General features: G+C 47.2%; 1 protein-coding gene across 5 annotated transcripts in view; it reads right to left on the bottom strand.

The window, feature by feature from the left end:
- SLC25A22 (solute carrier family 25 member 22) overlaps nucleotides 1-18037 on the bottom strand; it is a 51584-nt gene that overhangs the window by 8708 nt on the left and 24839 nt on the right. For all 5 annotated transcript variants that reach the window (XM_032112651.1, XM_032112653.1, XM_032112652.1 and 2 more), the window contains exons 3-5: nucleotides 15400-15525; nucleotides 12163-12218; nucleotides 5716-5806 (exon numbers count right to left, since the gene is read on the bottom strand). In XM_032112651.1, coding sequence (XP_031968542.1) covers nucleotides 5716-5806; nucleotides 12163-12218; nucleotides 15400-15525 — 273 coding nt within the window. The remainder of the gene's footprint in view (nucleotides 1-5715; nucleotides 5807-12162; nucleotides 12219-15399; nucleotides 15526-18037) is intronic.

The following is an 18037-nucleotide window of genomic DNA, read 5'->3' on the forward strand; positions in this document are numbered from 1 at the left end:
CAAAGCAGACAGAGTCAGTTCCTTTCAAACAGTTTAAATAGTGGGTCTTTGATATGGATTAGAAGACCAACACACAGGAGTTGTCTTTCAGAGGAAGGGCACCCTGTCTGCCACAGGCACAGGGGGATGTGCACACAAACTGCCAGTCAGTCCCTTTAACCCAACCCCTGATTTTCCAAGGGGGAATAACAAGCTACTGCAACTGCACTTCAGAAAAGCTGGAGCTATGATGCTGGAAATGTAAAAGCAATAAAGTTCCCACTACAAGCTCCCTCTCACTTCTAGTGCCAGCTCAAAAATGCCTCAGACAAGCAAAATAAAGTATTGATGTGGAACAGACACACCTCAAAGTAGCACTGCCTGATGTTGATCTGATGCCAAATGTTGATCTGGAAGTCATTATTCCAGGTATGTGCAGGAGCTCTGTATTGCATGTTTGGACTAACTCAACAGGAGGCTGACTCTGTACCTGCATCAGGTTTGCCCTGGCAGGAGATCCCCAGTGTTTTGTTCCAATATGAGTATTTGTGGAAGTGAACAATGGACAGGGCAACACGACTGAGCATGTTGAACACAGACACAACCCACATTTTGTCCCAAGTCAGGTGCCTGGAATGGTGACATGGACAATGCTCCTCCCATGAGTGCATTCTGTGATTAAACAGCCTGTCTCTATCTCCCTCCAAATTAACAGTTGAAAGTGCATTTACTTTTTGGCTGACCTTTGATGTCAACACTTCAACCCACTGCAGTTGTCTGTGCCTCTGTGAGCTAAATAAAAGAGCCCTCCCCAAACAGCTGTCCCTGAATCGGCACAGTGAGATTATCAGCCCCTGTCTCCTTCTCAAGGGGAAGGGAGAGATTCCCCCACCTCCAAGTGAAAGAAGTATCTGAGTATCCAGTGGATAACTGCAGGAGAGGCTGCCTGGGCACAAAAGTGCCAAAGAAAGACCAAGCACAGGATGTGCAGGGTAATACAGCAGCTCAGCACCAGGACTAGCAGCAGCATCCCTTCTTCCTAAATGGAAAGCCTTGCTTTACAGCTTGACTAAGAGCGTTCTGCAGCTCAAGGATCAACCAGGCTGTGCAATGGATACTTAAACTCATGCCACAAAAAAAGATGGTCCAAATATTTTAGGAGAGCCTGAATGAGGAGTAGATGAAGGAAACAGCCCTGGGGAGATGTATCAGCTGGAAAGGCAATGGAGAAAAAGCCCCAGTCTCCACATCTGTGTAAGACTGAAGGAAAAGTACCTTGCTTGTCCCAGGATTTTCTGTTCCCTGAGCAAAGATACAAGGCAGGAGGAAGCAAAATGGAAGAAAATTTGCTGGCATCAGCAAAGGCAGAATTAAGTCAGTCATGCTGGTCTTCCTAGGGATCCGAGCTGCTAAGACAGCAGATTGCTAGCCTTTGCTTCAGAGCAGCAAACAAAATAAAGGTCAGGATTAAAGAGGACGGGATAAGTAAGGGAATAACACCTTGGAGAAGAGCAGCAGGAAACTCATCCAGGGACACTGGTAAGTTTTTATGAGCAACAAATTGCTTGTGTAAGAAGGCATGAGACACTTTTTACTGCAGCCAAGGCAGAATATTTAACCAATATTTAACCAACCTGAAAAATGAGCAACACCCAGCAAACACATGCCAAACAAATCAGCTATCTGGCACTCCACGCTTTGGAGATAAACACGGAACTTTGTAGGACACTTTAAAGGGACTGGTTTTATTAAGTGTTTAACACCCAGATTCAAAGAGGATATAAAAGGCAGGCAATACTTAAATCCATCAAAGAGGCCTCACACACTGAGCATCCAATAATCAATGATGTACTTTAAATGCTGGTGTACTACCAATCTAAATTGCCTTCTCAGCTTCATTCCCAAGTGCTTCATACTCAAGTGCTTCACTTAGCCCTGGTGACTCCTCTTCTCACATCCTGTGTTCTGGACAATGAAGCCACTACTATTTTAACAGCAGCCATGAGACCACATCTCTCAACACACGCAGCTTCAAAAAGCCAGAGTTAAAAAAAATCCCATCTGTTTCCAGCAGCCTGAAGACTGGAAGTTTCCCCTCTCTCCACATTCTGCCTTCCTCAGCCTAGTGGAAACTCTTCCCCACAGAATGACACAGAAACAAGGACCTGCCTGAAGACTCTCCTATGGGTCACTTTTTTCTCCTGGAAACTGCTGAGGCTCTTAGGTCAAAATCATCACAGGAAATCACTTGACCCTTATTGCCTTTTTCAGTCATGGTCATGGGGTCCCCTTCAGGTTTTTCAGTACCTTGAGCTCCCTCCTTTCCACCATGGCATAGTAAGCATGTTTTCAGCACTCACACAACTCACTCAGGCCTCCCTCCTTCCTAAATGACCAGGACAGCTTGGGAGGACCAACTCAGTTTTGTTTCCTCAGGAAACAAGAAGCTGTAGCTCTAGGCTGTCATAATGGCCTTAACATCAATACAGAAACTGGCAAAGAAGTAGAAACTGGCAAAGAAGTAGAAACTGGCAAAGAAGCAGAAATTATGTCCCCCAGCCTGTAAGCACACATGGTCCCTGCAGCAAAAGGAGGGAAAAAGCATGGTATAGGCAGGAGCACCTCCCTGAGTTAGTCCCAGGGTGGAGAGAGCTGCAGGAACAGACACCTGCACACTCAGGGAGAGGGGTGCACCAACAAGGGCATGAGGTCCCATGTGAGGACCTGCTGCCCCAATGCTCTATCTCCAGCAGTATCCAAGAGCAGAGCCAGGGAAAAGGGAGTCTAGCACAAACCTGTAGTGATAACATCCCTAAAATACTCTTCCAGCAACTTGCAGTCAGGAGCTTTCTACACCACAGGTGCTGTTTTCAGTCTGGCCTTTCAAAAATAGGCTTTATGCCACTTTTTTATCCTAGCAGTTTAAAAGCAATTTCAACACTAAGTTTTTCATGGGATAAAAATAAATACATTCATGTGCACTGAAAGCTGTTGTTTAACTTGAGGCCACTTTGAGTCATGGTGGATTTGCCACACTCTCTCTGGTCCACACATGCTTCTTCCTCTGGCACATGGAGGTCTATTTTAATACCACATATTTTAATCAGCAAATGCTGGTAGAACATGCACATTTTATCAGAAAAGGATTACCAACTCACGCAACATATTTCAAGCAAGACAAGTGCTAGATGCTTAGCACAAAGGAATTCAATGTAAACAGGTCTAGAAGACTTCTGCAGCTTTGAGTCAGAACATCCTTTGGGATACTGACCTGAGGGCACAGAATCTATGAATGTACACAGCAGACAAACTGGCTTGTGCAAAAAGGACTTTGGTGGAGCTGAACCAAGATCTTGCTGACCCAGCCTTACACCGAGCCTAACCCCCTCAGCTGTGCTTTGCCCAATGTAACACCTTGACTGATGCAATTACATATCAAGAAATGAAACCACATTCACGTGCCAGGCAGCTCCAGGCTTCACCTTTCTAACCCCAAGCTATTTTGTTGTTCATACCTAGGCTTTGGCTGGAGTTGTGAAATAGGTGGCCCAGCCTTGTGATGTGCTAGCAGGTATGCACCCTGCTTGGTCCTAAGTAGGAGAGGCCTTTAAATTCCAACACTGCTAATCCTGCCCCTTCTCAGTAAGGCAACTGGGGAGAACAGGACAGAAGCATCTCAAGGGAGAAAACTGCCAGATCTCACATTCATAGCCAATAGCAGCCACAGCCAACCTGCAAGGCATTTTCCTTCCCATCATATTTTGAGGTGACATTTCTAGGTAGAAACACCTTAAATCATCTACCACAGGAGTATCAAGGCTCTGCCCCTCTGTCCAGCTCATGCTGGCTACCCTTAAGAGCACAGCTGACCAGACTTCACTCATCCAAGCCCCCCACAGTGGTTAAATGAGTGACCCCAACTCCACATGCTGCCTAGCTCTTGTCACCTAACTGTGGCCCAACCTCTCTTTTCTCTAAAAGAACTAAAAATGCTCTGTGTTGAGACACAAAGACTTCCCACTACCTGAGTGGTATCATGCTCCTGGTCTAGGTCACTGTAGTGCCAGACCAATCAGCACATAAGATTGAGGGTGTCTTGCTCTTGGAAAAATTCTCTAGCTCCTTTATTCTGAATTAAGTGCAGCACATCACCCATGTTATGTGTGGACCAGCTAGTGACCCAAAAGACAAACTGGAAGAGGTCTGAGTGAAGACCTCAGCTGCTCATGGAAACAGCTGCATCCCACTTACCCAAAGACCTGTTCAAAGCTGGACTCAGCACTGAGGCAGACACACACACTTGCCATCTGAGGAAGCCTTTACCTCTCACAGGGCAGGGCACTGACTGACAGGTACGTCCCATTTTAATGGCTGAAATATCACAGCAGTGATTGCTCTTCCAGAATGCCAAGTATGTTGCAATGCTAGTCTGATTTCTCCCATGGAACCATTCCCTTAGTGGTAGTACAAGGTGTGGCAGCTTGGCACCCTGTTGGGCCTGTACAAGCTACTAAGGTAGGTAGGTGGTGGCAAAGAGCTGTGCTGCTGTTTACTGCAGTACACCAAGGTATGCCGGGCTGTCTGCTGCAGGGATGACACACACTGCTTGGTAGAGGACATCACTACCTCCCACTGTCTGAACAGAGCACAGAAGAGACACTATTTGAAGACTTGAGTCAGAAAATCACAAAGAGCTGTGAGCCGATGAGTCACGCAGACATATGTTAGCTGCTACTTTAAAGGACTCCAGAACAAAAGAAAAAAAAAAAGAAAAGGTACAGGCAAAAAATGGATTCTCAGTCTGTGTCAGTCCACAACCTCCACTGAAGTTGTTGAGCCACTGATCTGCAGCAGCCAAGACTGACATGATATGTTTTGGGAAGTTGTTAAGCCCAGTAATTGTGCTGGAACTTTTCATTTTCACTGAGGCCCCACCCCGTAACTGTTGATGGGAAGAGTTGGGATCATATCCCAAGCAGGCTGTCATTCTAGCTACTGTCACTGAGGAGTGGGGACAATGCCCTTGTCTGCCTCTGGGGAAAGGCCTCCGTCTGATGGGAGACACAACTATTTCCCATGCAATTTGGAAAACATCTTGGTGAAAGCAGCAATGAATATTCAGGATCCAGCTCATCTCAACTGCTCCAGCTTGTGACTTTTACTCACTTTTAATTCACATGAACCAAACTCCACTTGCAAGCTGAACAGGTAATTTTATTCCTTCAGCATTTCTTTGAAGGTCAGATGCTGCAAGTGCCCTTTGTCAATTCAGATTTACCACCTCTCTAAAACTATTTTCAAGGTACAAAAGGAGAAGAGGGGTGCTAAGTTTGGGGTCTACAGAACTTGACTTGACATCTTTTTGAGCGAGAAGGAGCGTAAGAGGATCCAATAGGATACTGAGGACAAGGTCCTCCCAGCAGCTGTTTGAGCAATGATAAATGACACTGGGTTCCTCTCAAATACTTAGACTACACATTCTGGATCTGCTAACCTTGGCTTAAATCTGGGACTATTTTTAGAAGCTTGAATAAAGAGCAGTCATCCAGTGGAGTGCTTTACGCTTCCCATTTTAGACATTGCATCCTTAGCCTGAACGTAATCACCAGCTGAGCTGTTCAAGGTCAACTCAGATTTCAGTCATTGCACTACCCCATTCCACCTTTTCCTGATGTCTCACCAGTCCAAGAGTCACTGTCTATTATGTTGACTGCAAAATGTCAATTCCCCACTCACCCGTCTTTGGAGAGGTGATGCCGGAAGAAGTCATTGGCTGCCAGTTTGATAGCCTTTTCTGGTGTCACTAGAGTCAGGTTCACTGCAGCCCCTGGGCAAGGAAAAGAGAAAAAGGCCATTGGATAATGAGAATAAAGGAATTGTTAACTTTCAGGATCTTTCAGGAATGCCAAGAAGCAAGGCATGCTTTCTGCACAAAAATCAAGGACAGATGAAGGAGAGCTCCCAATGCACCAAAGGGATTTAGAAATACAAAACACCACTAAAAATTAACAGTATTTCTGTTTCCCAACACCTTGGGTTTGTGAAAACATCCCCAGATGTGTTTCTACTCCATTTGCCATATGTATTTTTCAATTTCTTCAGCTTCACTACTACCTCCCACCATGTATACACACATCCTCTTTCCTCATCCAAGGATGCATTCCTATGAATTCAGAAGGATGCAGATCAAACCTTCAGAAAAGGAGTACAAGATGGTTTAACAACCAGTCTCAACTCCTTTGCAAATATTTTGTGATACTGAGAAGCAAAAGCCCCCTGCCCTGCCTTCTCACTGGCATCCCTTCCCTGCTTCCTCCCCAAAAAACACCAGAGCAGCTTGATTACCAGGCAGCCCAGAAAAGGCAGAGCCTTTGAAAGACCTGGAGGCTGGCTGAAGTCACCTGGCTCATCTGCACAGAACCAGCTCCAGACCAGCCTTTCGACCAAAGTGGCTTCCCCTGTGTATCACCACTGGGTGTCACCTCCAGAACAGCCACCGCTGAAGTGGTTTTTTGCCCACTACAAGCTGCAGCACACAGAAATTCCCCTTTGAGCTCCATGGCAAGGCTTGCTGGGGGACCTGAGGTGTAAACAAGCCTTGGATCCCCGCATCCCCCACCCACTGGAGTGCCCTTTTGTCAGGAGCAACAAACAGCAAATCCCTGTATTGTGCCTGTTACAATGAAAGGCCTGGCTGGCTGCTGTGGGCCGTGAACACCAGCATTAGTGCTGGGAGCAGCTTTCAAGCTGCCCTGGGGGAAATGGGGTGAGGGGAGGGCCGGTCTCTTCCCAGCAGAGTGGGGTTTGCACCATTAGATTAGCACTCCAGAACATTCTCCTCCATTTAAATTCTACAGCTCAAAAAGTCCTCCACTGGATAACCTCAGGCTCTCCCTGCCTGCACTGAAATGTACTGAGCTTCAAGCCCTCCAAAGCAGCTACACTTGGGACTTGTTAATGGCCTTTGTAAGAACAAACACGAATACAGGCATTTACACTTGTGTTTGAAATTAAAACAATTTGTCCCAAAGATTGATTTTCCAAAGAGAAGCAGCCAGAGAAGTCTGCACCCTCATCAGGCTCCAGAGACCTGGTGGGGTTCATTTTCAGGACCTTTGAACACAAGTTGACAGGCACTATAAAGGCTCAACACACCTACAGAAAGTGAGCTCAGTCCTCTATTCTTCAGGACAGACTCTACTCCCTTCAAAAATTGAAAGACATAGGTTTAGGGGGACTTTCCTCAGATTAGGAAGCAAAGTCACAATGAGACTTCTGGGACCACTACAATGGGGACCAGGCCCCAGGAATCCCTGGCTCCACATCCTCTGCTCAGAAGACACACCTCCACCATGAAGGAAATTGCAGCAAGAAAAGAGACAGCCTTTGCTGCACGAGGCTGGGCAGCCCAACACATCTTCCCCCCTTTCAAATCCCATGTTCAGATTTTGCAGAAAATACAGAGTAAGGCTGCCTCGCAGCAAGCCAAGCCAGAGCATTAATTCCACTGGCCATGACATCCAACAAATGCCATCACCTTTTACAGCAGACAAATTAACTAGGAGGCAGCAGGGCAGGCCTCTCACACTTCTGGTTCTTTGCCAACTTTTAAGTGTACCAGTGATTGTGCCGCTTCAGTTTGATATTCTTCCTACACATCATGTCCCCCTCCATGGCTCTTGCACATGGTGAGAAGCCACACAGACATGACTCTCATGCTCTACATCCATCTTTTAATGCCAATCATATCAGGATCTACAAAGCAAATCCACACAGCCTAATTTTTAAGTGGAAGTGGCTACCATGAAGTGTTTCCTCAAATGCCAAGTTGAAGACAACTTCAGTGACACTCCCAATGGCTATAAAGTACAACACCTGTACACTGATACGCAGCATGAATAACCCTTTCCTCGGAAAAACAAGAAGAGAAAGAAAAAAGCATAAACCTGCTACTCTTAACACCAGTGCAAAGGGTTCACTGAAAGAAAGCAAACAAACTCCAAGCTATCAAGCAAGAAAGGTACACAAGAAGTACACTTCCACATGCTGACCTCCTTCAGGAACCAAGAGGCTTTCACAGATGTTTCCCCTCAACTGCAAATAAAGCACAGGGTAAATCATGCAATAGACAGAAAATAAAAGTTAATGAACCTGGGTTTTCTCCTACATCTTTGATATTTTCAGTAAAGCTGCTTAGCAGAGAATGGATAATCCCTGTCCTGAATAATCCATAACAGCTTCAGTTTACTGGAGGAGGAGAAATTAGATACTTCAGCTGCTGGCTGTATGCTCTCCACAGCATGTGGGAACCCAGAGTGCGGAGAGTGTTTCTCTGCCTGTTTTGAAGGGTTTTTACCTCCCTGAACAACACTGTTTTGACCTCCAACCATGGAAAAAATTGCCAACTATCAGACAAGAACTAGAAAATATAATGGTGTGAATTAGGTGATAGACTATTCTGTAACATTCTCACAGGGTGAAAAATTTAGAGGTTTTGGGCTTCTCTTTGTAGTAAATAGATAAGAGCAAAAAACATCAACATGGAGGATTGTTGTTGTTCTCCAAACTTTCTTCTTCTACTACTATTCCATATTCTGCAGTAAAAGTAATTTGGGATGATTGGACAAAAAATTCTGCAGTTCCTGGCTGTGTTACTGAATAATTGGTAGGAAAGCGAAAATAATGTACGTTTTTAGTAACCATTGGTTAAATTATCTTTAAAAGGCTGTGTAAATCTTGATAATTGGGCTTTCTCCTGCATTCTCTGCTCTGTGCTGTGTCTGGGTCATGCTAGTGATTCTGTTCCTCTTATAAGACTTAATAAACAACAAATAGCAAGAGTAGTGAAGGCTGAAAGTCTCCATTTGTCTCGAACTAACTCCTGGCAAGGACTTTAAAAACTCTCTCCCATCAGGAGAGATTTGATTTACAGCATGGATCTGTGTCAACAGCATTTTCTTCTTTTTCTAAAATCTCTTCAATTTTGCCCATGCCAGTGAGTACTTCCCTAATTAAAGCCAGCCTTGGCTATAGGCAATGCTACATGTACCACAAGCAAAGGCAGACAAACAGAATGGAAAAATAAATAGCAATCATTAAAAAAACAAAGTGTTTTGAAAAGAAGTGAGGAAGCACTACGAAGAACAAAATCAACCAGGGGCAAAACCAGCTGTTTGCCAACTGAACTTGTAGGCACCCTCTTCTCACCAAGCCTTGGTTTTTTATTAAAACACATTTCTCACAGAAGCCCTTATACACCACCAGCAACCTACATAACAGGGAGATTGAATCATCCCCAGCATGGCACTGGGAAATATTATTAGCAGAGGCCAGGGAAGGCTGCCTGCCACACCACTGCAGCTGAACAGCAGCCACTCTCCAAACATCACCAACAGCAAAGGGCACTTCCTCAGCCTGATCTGGGCCTTTGGCTTCTGGCAGCTGGGCTAAAAACTTGGTCTGCAAACAGCACTGGGATTGTTCAGAACATGTGCTGGGATCTTTAGGTGGCTTCTGGCTGGACTGCAGTAGGAAGCTAAGAGAGCATCTCTCCAAGGTCCCCTACCACTGATGCCCATGGCCCTATGGCCAAGCCCACTGGCACTATGGATTCATTCACTTGGCATCATGTTTGAAGGCTGCACACCATCAATTCCTTGAGCACAGACAGGGCTAGACAGCACCATCCAGCTTTGAGGCACTGCTGCTACACAGATGTTATGGGAAAAAGCATGAAGGAACTCCTCTTCTTTCTGCCCCAAGCAAATCCAAGAATCCCTTGGATTTTTGGGGAAGAACTTGAGAGAAATGTTGGAATTGCCTTATACATCACACAGTTCACTATGGGCTACTCATACAAAGCAAAGACTGTTTGCCCACACAAACACCTTAAGAGGTGATTTGCAGAAAAGCATCCTACAAGAACATGCTGCTCTCCTGTCTGCACTGATGAGATTTGATTCATATGTGAAGGAGCCCTGAAGTCACACAGTGGGAATGGCTGTGCCCAACCAGACCCTTTCTGTCCTCCAACAGAGGCCAAAGGATCTGCAAGGACAACTGACATGCTTGTGACTCCTCCATGGGGAGCAGCAGCTGCTACTTTAGCACGTTAACATATAATCCTCCCAATTTCAGCTTAAAGGCTGCAAATAAGAGCCTGTGAGTCATTCAGCAAATTCTGCTGGGGAACTAGGACAGCTGGAGGGAGCAGGAACCAATCCCACTGCCTGATTTCTTTCTCTGTCTGCAAGGCTTAGACATCTCTTTGCCTTCTTTCCAGAAAAGTACTCACACAGTCTTCATGAACCTTGAATGTACTTCACCTGCTAACCCTCTCCCTGAGAGGGAGGGAAGGGCTGCTCATGTCAGCTCACAGAACTGAGGCAGAGACACCAGGATTGCTGCTCTTGGAGCACTCACTTTTGCACCCTGGCCATGCTGAAGTATCTATAATTTTCTGGAAGGAGCTGGAGCTATTCAAAAAAGGCCTCTCCAGCCCAGCTCCCTACATAACAGTCAAATGTGACAAGTGAAATCCAAGCAACTGTCAGCACTCTGAACAGAGTTAGGAGCAGGCAGGGACATGGACCAAGCTGACCAGACTTGGGAAAGGTTGGGAAAAGAAAGAGGTATGCAAAACACTCTGCACCCTTCTGCTTGGGAGTGACAAGCGGCCTGGAGATCCACATCCTCTCCACTACCCTATGCCTTAAAGGACTAAGCTTTCTCTCCAAAAGGCCCTGATTCTCCCAAAAACTCTTGGTCCTACAGTCTCCCCTATAAGTTTCCCCGAACAGCTTCTTTCTTCTGTTTCCCACCAAGAAGCCTGCCATTGCCCACTTACAGCCAAAGCTAACACAAGCTCAAATTCCTGGCTAGGAACACAGAAGCAGCCAGCTTCCGGAAAAAATCAAAAGGGAACACGTCACTGCTAGCATCAAAGATGGAGCTTGCCAGGGTTCCTCAAGGTTATTTGTCTCGTTGCCTGCTCCCAGCAAAGCTGATGCAAAGCAGCCAATCCATCCCTGCCATCCACCACACTCCCCTCAAACGCCCACCAGGAGGTTGGGCAAGAGACACTGCCTGAACATCCAGTGCCTGCTCCCAGGCTGGCCAGCCACAGTGCCTGTGTTTCCTTAGGAGTAGAGAAGAGGCAGCAAGAGACACTACACATGCCAAGAGCAAGGCGCCAGCATCTCTGGACTTCCGCTTGAAAAAACAAAGAGCAAGGACTCAACTCAATCATAGCAGCACTTTAATCAGGCTTTATCAGTGACTGAGTGCCGGCAAGAATGCTATCTGAGAACCCCAGATAAAAACTGCATATGCAGGCAAGTGACTATCAGGACATAAAATGAACCAGAGCTCAGAGTCAACCAAGCCAACTGGACTGTGCTGGAAGCCAAGGAGGTATTCCTCGTTTTCCTCTGCTACAAGTGAAGTCAGGATTTGGCCTGCTGGTCTTCTCTCCTCAAAATCTTTAAAAACTTTCAGGGATTTTGTGTTTAAACTAGAAAAGGTATAATGTCAGCTGAGGAGCTCACTGCTATAACAGACAGTCTGAGCCAAGGAGCCAAGAGATTTCTTTCCAGCAAGTCAGCACACAACAGCCAAACAGCTGAAGCTCCACCCTGAGCCAACCTCTGATTTTCTTACCATCCCAATGGAGTTTTTTCTGGGGGCGGATTATTTTTAAATTTTTTTTTTTTAACTGCAGCTTGTCTTAATGCTTGAACAAGACACTTGGGCACGCTTGAGACAGCAGGCCTGACCATGCTGGTGGAGAGCTTTGACATAAATTCAATCATTAACCACAGAACTTCAAGAGTTGGTTTGCTACTGCCCCTCTGTCAAAAGTTACCATGCCCAAGCTGGGAAACATAACAGTCCTGAAACAAAGTCCAGCAGCTTCACCTAGTAAAGAAGAACTAGTGAAGAAGAACTTAAGTAAGTGATAAGGTTACCAAAACAGTCATGAGGAGGACTCAAGCCCTCAGTGGTAGGTATCTGAATAGACACCTGCATGGAGGAGTTTATTTTCAGAAACAGCTGCACTGTTCAACCTCTTAGGATATTGCCAGGTTATTGCTTTATATGCCAGAGAATAGAGCTTTTCCTCCTACTTATGCACCAGTGCTTCCAACGCAAAAGCTGTGCTGCGCCTGAGTCAGCTGTACTTACCTCTATACATGCCAAAGTAGCCTTCTGACCGAATTGTTTTAATGAGGCAGTCAGACCTGCAAACAAAACAGAGGGAGATGAACCACAGGACCTCAAAGGTGGGTGAGTGCAGAGAAAAACCAAGCAAATTTCTTGAAGTGGTTTCCATTTACATTCTGTCAGCAAAACCCTCAGCTGAGATGGGAACTGCGTCAGGCTCTGAATGTGCCATTGTTGAGGCCTGAGTTGAATTTCAACCCCTAATTCACAGGGGCTTTGACACCCCCGGCTCACCCTGCACACACTCTTTGCTTTCTAGAAACACAAAAGGGAAAAGTGTCACTGCAAGGGCTGTTTATCCAGGGTCCCTTGTGGCAAATGCGCATGAGATGCTCTAACAAGCAGATCCCCATGTACGCATTTTTAAATCCAGCTCTGGAAGGGAAATAAGGGGGGCCAAACCCCCCCATGCTGACTTGTTTGACTTACTCAGTGAAATTTGACACGAGGCACACAAACACGAGATGACCTGAACACTCAGTCATCTGTGGCCTCCCACGCAGATTAAAGCACTTACTTTTAACACATCAAGTCCCACAGCAGGCAGCGAGCACTCTGGCTCTTGCCCTGGGGAGAGCACAGCAGGGTACCATGCTCCAAGGAGAAAACTGTGCTCCAAGGGGAAAACTGTCACCTTCCTCATTGCAAATACATTTACTACAAATAGGAAAACCATGCAGAGCAGTGGAATGGCTCAAAGCCTTTTGAAGGCACAAACACACACACCTAGCAAATCCAAAGGCCCAGTTCAGGAAGGCTGTACAGATTCCCTGGCAGAGTTTCCTTCTCTGGACCACAGCTGCATAAAGCCTGGGTGCTGGCTGAAGGTGGCTCTAGGGTCTTTGGGAAGGGACAGGTAGCAAGGGAAGGGAGAGGTGCACATGCACGTATGTGTACATAATTTAAGGAACAAAAGGCTCTTTTAAGCAGGAATAAGAGAAGTGTGGCTGATGAAAACATGAATACATTTTTAAGAGATCTGGCAACACAAGGAGTAAACTTCTCAGCTCTGCAGTAGTGCTGAGGTGGAAAAGAAGGAAACAGAGAGCTCCCTCGAGGGCTTTATGGCCATACCTGGATCAACACTGTTCTAGCGTTATTGGTGAATAGCCCATCCTGCATTGCTGCCAGTCATGCCAATGAGTTTCCCCTCTCTGCTGGGACTCCCTGAATCCTTTGGCATCTCATCTTTCACACACTCCACCCCAGCTCCAACAACTTGCACATACTCATCTCCTTCTTTGGAGCAGCCCCTCCAACACATCTGCAAGCCCCAGAAATCTCAGTGCACCTTTCTCCTATCCCTCCCATCAAGTTCTTCCACTGCAATGCTGGAGGAAACACATTTTCCCTCAGCCAGTGATGCTGCTTTGAACAAGCTGCAGCAGGGAGAGGATGGAGAAGAGCTGCTCTCCACCATGTTCATACAGCCCTGCCGCATCATCATAGAGCTTGCATGTCACTTAAAGCCCCTCAAGCTGCAGCAGAACAAGACGTAGCCAAAGCCACATCCGTCTTTCTTCTCTTCCTGGAAAAAGGGAGCCAACAGCCAACTAAAATGATACATAACATACCTGGGGCAGCACAGCCCAAAAGCCAAGCTCTCTCCAGCCCTTGGAACTCCTCCAGTGTCTTTGTCTTTTTCAAGTGAAAGGTTCCCCTGGTGCCAAAGATCTCTTGAGCCAAGAAGCAAGGCATGCTATCTTAGAGAGCCAACATTTTAAATGAACTTGCTGCCTTCCTGGGTGTTCAGCAGATACCAGGTAACTGGTATAATCAGGAAACCTAGTATTGATGGGCATACAGTATTTCCAGAAAAATAAGCCCCTGTAACTGGGGAGACTTTCTTAGGAAAGCTCAGCCTTTCCCTTTCTTAGAAGCAGCCAGCTCAAATATACAGGGTAAATCTTACGTATTCCTTAACAGCCTCTCATCTCACAGCAATTCCTGGCTATGGAGCTAACTTGCACTTGACTGCTGGAGGTTAAAAGCTTCTCTCCTACCGAGCTCCCTTCCAGGCATGAGACATCCTGGCATGCAGTCCCAAGGGATGCCTACAAGTTCTCCATCCTGCCCAAACTCTTGCTTCTGTCACACATCAGGTCAGGAGGATAAGTGATCCTCAGGGAGGAGAAGCAATCTACAGCAGGAGCAGGACACAACAAATGGGGAGGCAAAGCAAGATGGGCAGCCACATTCTGCCAACAAGCCAGGGCACACCGACAGTGCAGTGAGCAGACAGCATGGGAATTGTCAAGGGAAGCACCAGAGCCTACAGTCTAAGCTATGTCATCAGCTAGAGCAAGGAGGCACAGAGACTAAAGCCATCAACATACAGAGCATTTCCTTCCTATTCCCCCTTCGCCTCAAATTCTCCTGGGCAGGAAAGAGATAAAGATGGTGTGGGAGCAGGGAGCAGGTAACACTAGTTCTAAACAAAGCGGTAAGAGGACAGGATATACCTCACCAGTCCCAGTCCCTTCTTCCCCTCAATACCACCAATTCTTTTAGAAAACTAAGGCCTGTCTCTGGTTCCTGGGATAAAGCATCTTGTGCTGAGTGTGGTACACATTCCCACAGCAGATATGCAGCCCTAAGCATCCAACACAAACGCCAGGTGAATTTGGTGGGCTGGATACACTCATGCCTTCTTTTCCTACAGCACCTGGGTTTTTTTTGGACACAGGACTGCTGATGTAACTATAGCATGTGGCAACCTGTGATCCTGCAAAAGGTCCACGCGCAATGCTCTAGACTGGGAATGAGTGACTGCTTCTTCTTTTGACTGACACAGCAAACGAAGGATCTCCAATATTAGAGCAATGGAAACAGAACAGAGGCAGAAATTCCCTCAGGCACCTGACTTCGGCTCAGCAGACTCCTTGTGTTCAGGATCAGGTGATCACGACTCCTTGTGTTTTGGTTCTGAGCCCTGGCAGCAGTGAACACGCTGCTCCCAAGCAAGGGATGCAAACAGATGTGCCCTCTGCAGAGGATTCCTCTGCTCAGCTCAGCAGCCTCAAGAGCTGCTCTATTTGCTTTATCTGGTCTAGCATAGCTTGGCTCCAGACTGTCCCCTGGCTTTCCTGGGGACAGCCCAGTTCCTGGAGATGCTGAGCTCACCTGAAAGAGGTAACAAAGTGGAAGGACTCCCTGCGGACAGCCGCGAGGGATGGAGCCCGTGCGGGCGGTACTCACAGGCTGGCGTACATCCGCTGCCCATTCTGCTGGTTCTGCAGGCGAGTTTTTGCCAGGTCAATGGGAAATACACAGGTGACTCCGATCAGCCCAGCTATCCCTCCATTGATCAGCTTGGCAGGTAAACTGTAAGGGGATGAGACAAACAGATGTCTTAGCACTGGGTAACATCAGGGAAGGGTAAGAGAAAAGAGCTGAGCTCTTTTGCATGACCAGAGTTAATGCATCGCTGTGAGACAAGTTTGTCGCCCCCCAGCACAAAGGAAGCTCTTCCACAGAGCAAAGCTTGGTTCCTGCTGGGTATATGGGGAGGCAGAGAAAGCAGCACATACCATCAGGACAAACCAATGATGAGTGGAGTGGAGCCAAACACCTAACCCACACATTGCTAAGAGCAGGAAAAAATCCTGTTGCCCAGGACCCGGGGATTTCTGCTGTCCTAGAGGAGAAAAGACTGCATATGCTGGACCATCTACCACGCGGACAGCCTTTAGTTAGGGCCCGATGGCATCCGAGCCAGCAGTTACTGACAAATGCTTTCCTGCACCACAATCAGATCTGCAGCTAAAGAGAGGTTCATGACACATCAGCTGCTACCATCGTGTGGGAACGGGCCCAGCAGAGCGCCCAGCTGGCAGCCACGGAGCAGACGGCTGCAGCCACGGGAAACTGCTTCCAGACCCACCACCCAGGGCCAGGGGAACTCACACAGAGCAGCAGCCTGACGAAACCACTGGGCTGGCAGCCTGCACGGCTTCAGATGCGGAGACGTGAGCTCATACCTCTGGGGGAAATCAAAACCTGGCTCGCTGCACGTGCTTCCGAAACACAGGGCTTTTTCCACTCCCCTTTGTGTTCCCACAGAGAATTCTTGCAAGTGGCACTGAGTGAAAGCCACATCAGCTAAACACGAGTTCCCAGCAAATTCAATTAAGAAAAATGTCCTGCACTTACATGCTCAATAAACCACTGCACACAGAGACAAAGAAAGCATGTTTGAGTCAGCTCCCTCCAATAAAGCACGGGATATGGCTCCCTGAACACAGGATGTGTCGGATATTAAACTGGTGGCTGACAGCAGTCCTAGATTGCAGCTGGGTGAGCCTGCAAGGGCTATCCTCCCACCGGGGGAACCGACACGCTGCCTTTCATGACAGTGACTTGCTGCTCTGGATGGGGGAACAGACTGCATTACCCTTTGGAAGCAGCAGTGCTGAGGCTGGCCGAGGCACAGTGGGGTGAAGCCCTGCAAACATCTTCCCCCCAACAGCACTCCAGAGCACTCTGCATCAAGGGGCAGTTGCAGAGAGGATCAATAAGCAGCCATGCTTGAGGGAAAGGCAGGATATGGAGACTCAAAGTTTCAACTTGAAGGGTCCCTGAGGGAAGCAGACAAATGAGGGATGGAAAAAAATATAAAAGACTTTGTCCACTAAGCATGATCTTGACACCTCAGGACTGACATACTGACACACCCTGACACAATCCTTTCAGCCTCTGCTGTCCTGCAGCCAGAGCTCCTTCCCCCTCAACACATGCACGATACAATACACATGCAGCCCCACGGCTGGCACAGCTGGGAGAAGAGGTGCCAAGGACAGGCAGACAGATCTGAGCTCAGCCTACAACTCCAAACTAGACTGTGCTCACTGAGATTAAATCAGCACAGTACTTTAGGAAGGCAGGCCCAAATCAGTGCACAAGCTCAGTGCAGAGCCAGGCTTCCAGACCTGACCAGCTCCAGACTGTTGCCTCAGGGATCTTTGTGCCACAGACTGAGAACAGAATAGATTTGCCTGCAAACTCCCTACACTCAACTTGTTCTCAGGACATGGGAAAATTTCAAACAGTAAGCTTCACATCATGGTGCTCTCCTTATTTAACCCACAGTCACACTGAAGGAGGAGGTTAGAGACCAGATAAAAGCATGCCAAGATGGAGACACCGTTGGGAAGGAAGGTGTTTGAATACAGGAGATCACCTCAGTCTCCCCAAATTCAGCTCTGAAGTCACTGTTGGCAGGTCACAGACTGTGAGGCACAACCAGTGCCCCCTTCCAGCCTCAGCACTGCCATCACTTCTCTTAAGTGTCCCTGAAACACCTAGGACAGGCAAAGACTTGCCTTTCTCAATCTGTTCCAACAGTGAAACCATCACAGGGTTTATATCAGGTGGGACTGAGACACAAAGATCCTTCCTAATACTACTGTAAGTGCAAGAGATTCCCCAATTTCAGCACAGACCCCAGCAGTAAAGGGGAAGGGTCTGACATGCCTGGGCAAGCCAAAAATTTGAGGCTGCAGAGAGCCTCTCCCTCTGCCTGTGGGGGAGAAACCCCTGCTCAATACCCCCATCACACCTGAATCTAACCATCCATATTTCCCCATGCATACTGCAGGGGGAAAATAGTATGGGGCAGTATCCAGCAAGACACCAAGATTAAGTTCTACATGCACTGCTGCAGAAATGCAGTGCCCTTGATCTCACCTTGCAGCAAACCACTGCTGTTGATTTTAGTCTTTTGCTATCAATCTTGTTCTACTAAGGGGTGACAGAAACAAATCTCCTTGGCTTGGCTGCCTGTGACCACTGCAGACACGTGGTGCCATCGACTGGAGAGATGACCAAAGCGGGAGAG

Source organism: Corvus moneduloides, chromosome 6 (assembly GCF_009650955.1).
Source record: "Corvus moneduloides isolate bCorMon1 chromosome 6, bCorMon1.pri, whole genome shotgun sequence".
NCBI lineage: Eukaryota > Metazoa > Chordata > Aves > Passeriformes > Corvidae > Corvus > Corvus moneduloides.